This window comes from Stegastes partitus, unplaced genomic scaffold, assembly GCF_000690725.1.
Source record: "Stegastes partitus isolate 25-593 unplaced genomic scaffold, Stegastes_partitus-1.0.2 Scaffold913, whole genome shotgun sequence".
Lineage (NCBI taxonomy): Eukaryota > Metazoa > Chordata > Actinopteri > Pomacentridae > Stegastes > Stegastes partitus.
Genome location: NW_007578644.1, coordinates 114,433 through 116,149, shown reverse-complemented (window position 1 = coordinate 116,149; position 1,717 = coordinate 114,433). Strand labels below are relative to the sequence as shown.

General features: G+C 37.6%; 1 protein-coding gene across 2 annotated transcripts in view; it reads left to right on the top strand.

Moving 5' to 3' along the window:
- spryd3 (SPRY domain containing 3) overlaps positions 1–1,717 on the top strand; it is a 74,661-nt gene that overhangs the window by 2,686 nt on the left and 70,258 nt on the right. For both annotated transcript variants that reach the window (XM_008293793.1, XM_008293792.1), the window contains exon 2: positions 671–798. In XM_008293793.1, the coding sequence (XP_008292015.1) occupies positions 671–798 (128 nt within the window). The remainder of the gene's footprint in view (positions 1–670; positions 799–1,717) is intronic.

The following is a 1,717-nucleotide window of genomic DNA, read 5'->3' as shown; positions in this document are numbered from 1 at the left end:
TGGTCATGTACCAGATGTTGTGTTTCCATTATGTGTCTTATTAGCTGTTTAATTTAAGAGAGACTTTAAGTGTTAATTGAAACATCCATTTAAGTGGAATTAGTGAACATTCTATTAAACAGTTTTCTCAATGCTTTTAATGGCATGTCCATCACAGGTACATCTCTCTATTCTTTTATCATTCAGGCCTATGGTCATAAACACAAATACAGGAAAATATTAGGCGCCCTCATTTTGAAATCACTCCTCGTCTGCCCACATAAAAACTGCATTCATAATTCAAGCCTTTGATTCACTGATAACTTTAAAATCATGCTACTAAGAAATCGGTTTGTTATATAATACTCACAGTGTTCACTTTATTCTCACATTAGTGCAACATTAGAGCATATGCTGGGTGTCAAAATTCAAATATTGGTAAAAATCCTTTCTCATGCACCCCCAGACCATATCAACCGTGTCTAGACAGAACAAGCAATGTGATCACAACACCTTCATTTTAAGGAATATTTTGTTCTGAAGTTCATTGAAAGGTATAAATTAAAATAATAACTGGTTAATGGAAATATGACTCCTAATTTGTTAGTTGCAGGTAACAAATTTCAAGGACAGCAGACATGGCGCAGAGCTCATGGTGTTAATAAATAATTGTCTTGTTTTCTCCATTCAGATGGATGACATCAATGTACTACACCACAGATGCCTCCTGAACTTGAGGCGCCGAATTAGAGATATTGGGGATGGACGGCCAGCGCAGGAGCGATACATGAGACTGCAGAAGGACGGAGACACACTCAGGTCAGCCTGATCTGAGACTATATGTCAAAAAATTGTTAAGTCCTTGTTAGTTGTCAACAGGGGTAAAATTTTGAGTGGTCTTATTGGTGCAAGTGCATGACGATCATTAAGCTGTATTAGTGTCACTCTAGCCGGCACAGGAAGCTGCTGTGTTAACCACAGTGGTGGGAAGTAATACTTCAATAACTTCAGTGTGCTGCGGTATTTACTCTTTAAAATGCGGTCTTCTCTAGAAGAATGGAGCGCACCTGCATTCACTGTTTTTTCCTCTCATAGAAATGCATGTTAAAAAAAGAAAAAAAAAAGAAATCAGTTTTATTTTGGACAAATCTGACATTAGAACGTCCTGGTTTACTCTTTTTAAAGTCATGTTTGGTCGCACACCTGTCTGAGCACATCACAGATACCAACAGGAGCTACTGCAGCTGCAATGTGAGGCGTTTAGGGAACATCTGTAAATTATAGAATCTACTAATTAGAAGATGTTCAGCAAGTCATTGTTTTACCTGTGACCAGGTGGGAGGTGCAGCAAATGAGAAAGTTTGTCGCACCGGTGCTACCAGGGAAGAAGTGAGTCTGGAGCCCTGGTTGGTTAAGATGCATTTAATTTGGACTACAACCAACAATTATTCCCACTGATGAATTAATCTATCTATTATTTTCTTGATTTCTTGATTAGTTGTTTGGTCTATAAAAGGTCAGAAAATGGCAACAACTGCCCCAGTGTTTCCCAGAGCCCAAGAATGCATCTTTAAATGTCTTGTTTTGTCCACAACCTACAGATATTTAGTTTGCAGCGATAGAATAAGAAACAAATCAGAATATGTTTTAATTTAATAAGCTTGAATCAGATCATTTAGATATATGTTTTTTAGATTACTCAAACAACCTTTGGTGATTAAATTAAGGTCGTGGGGGG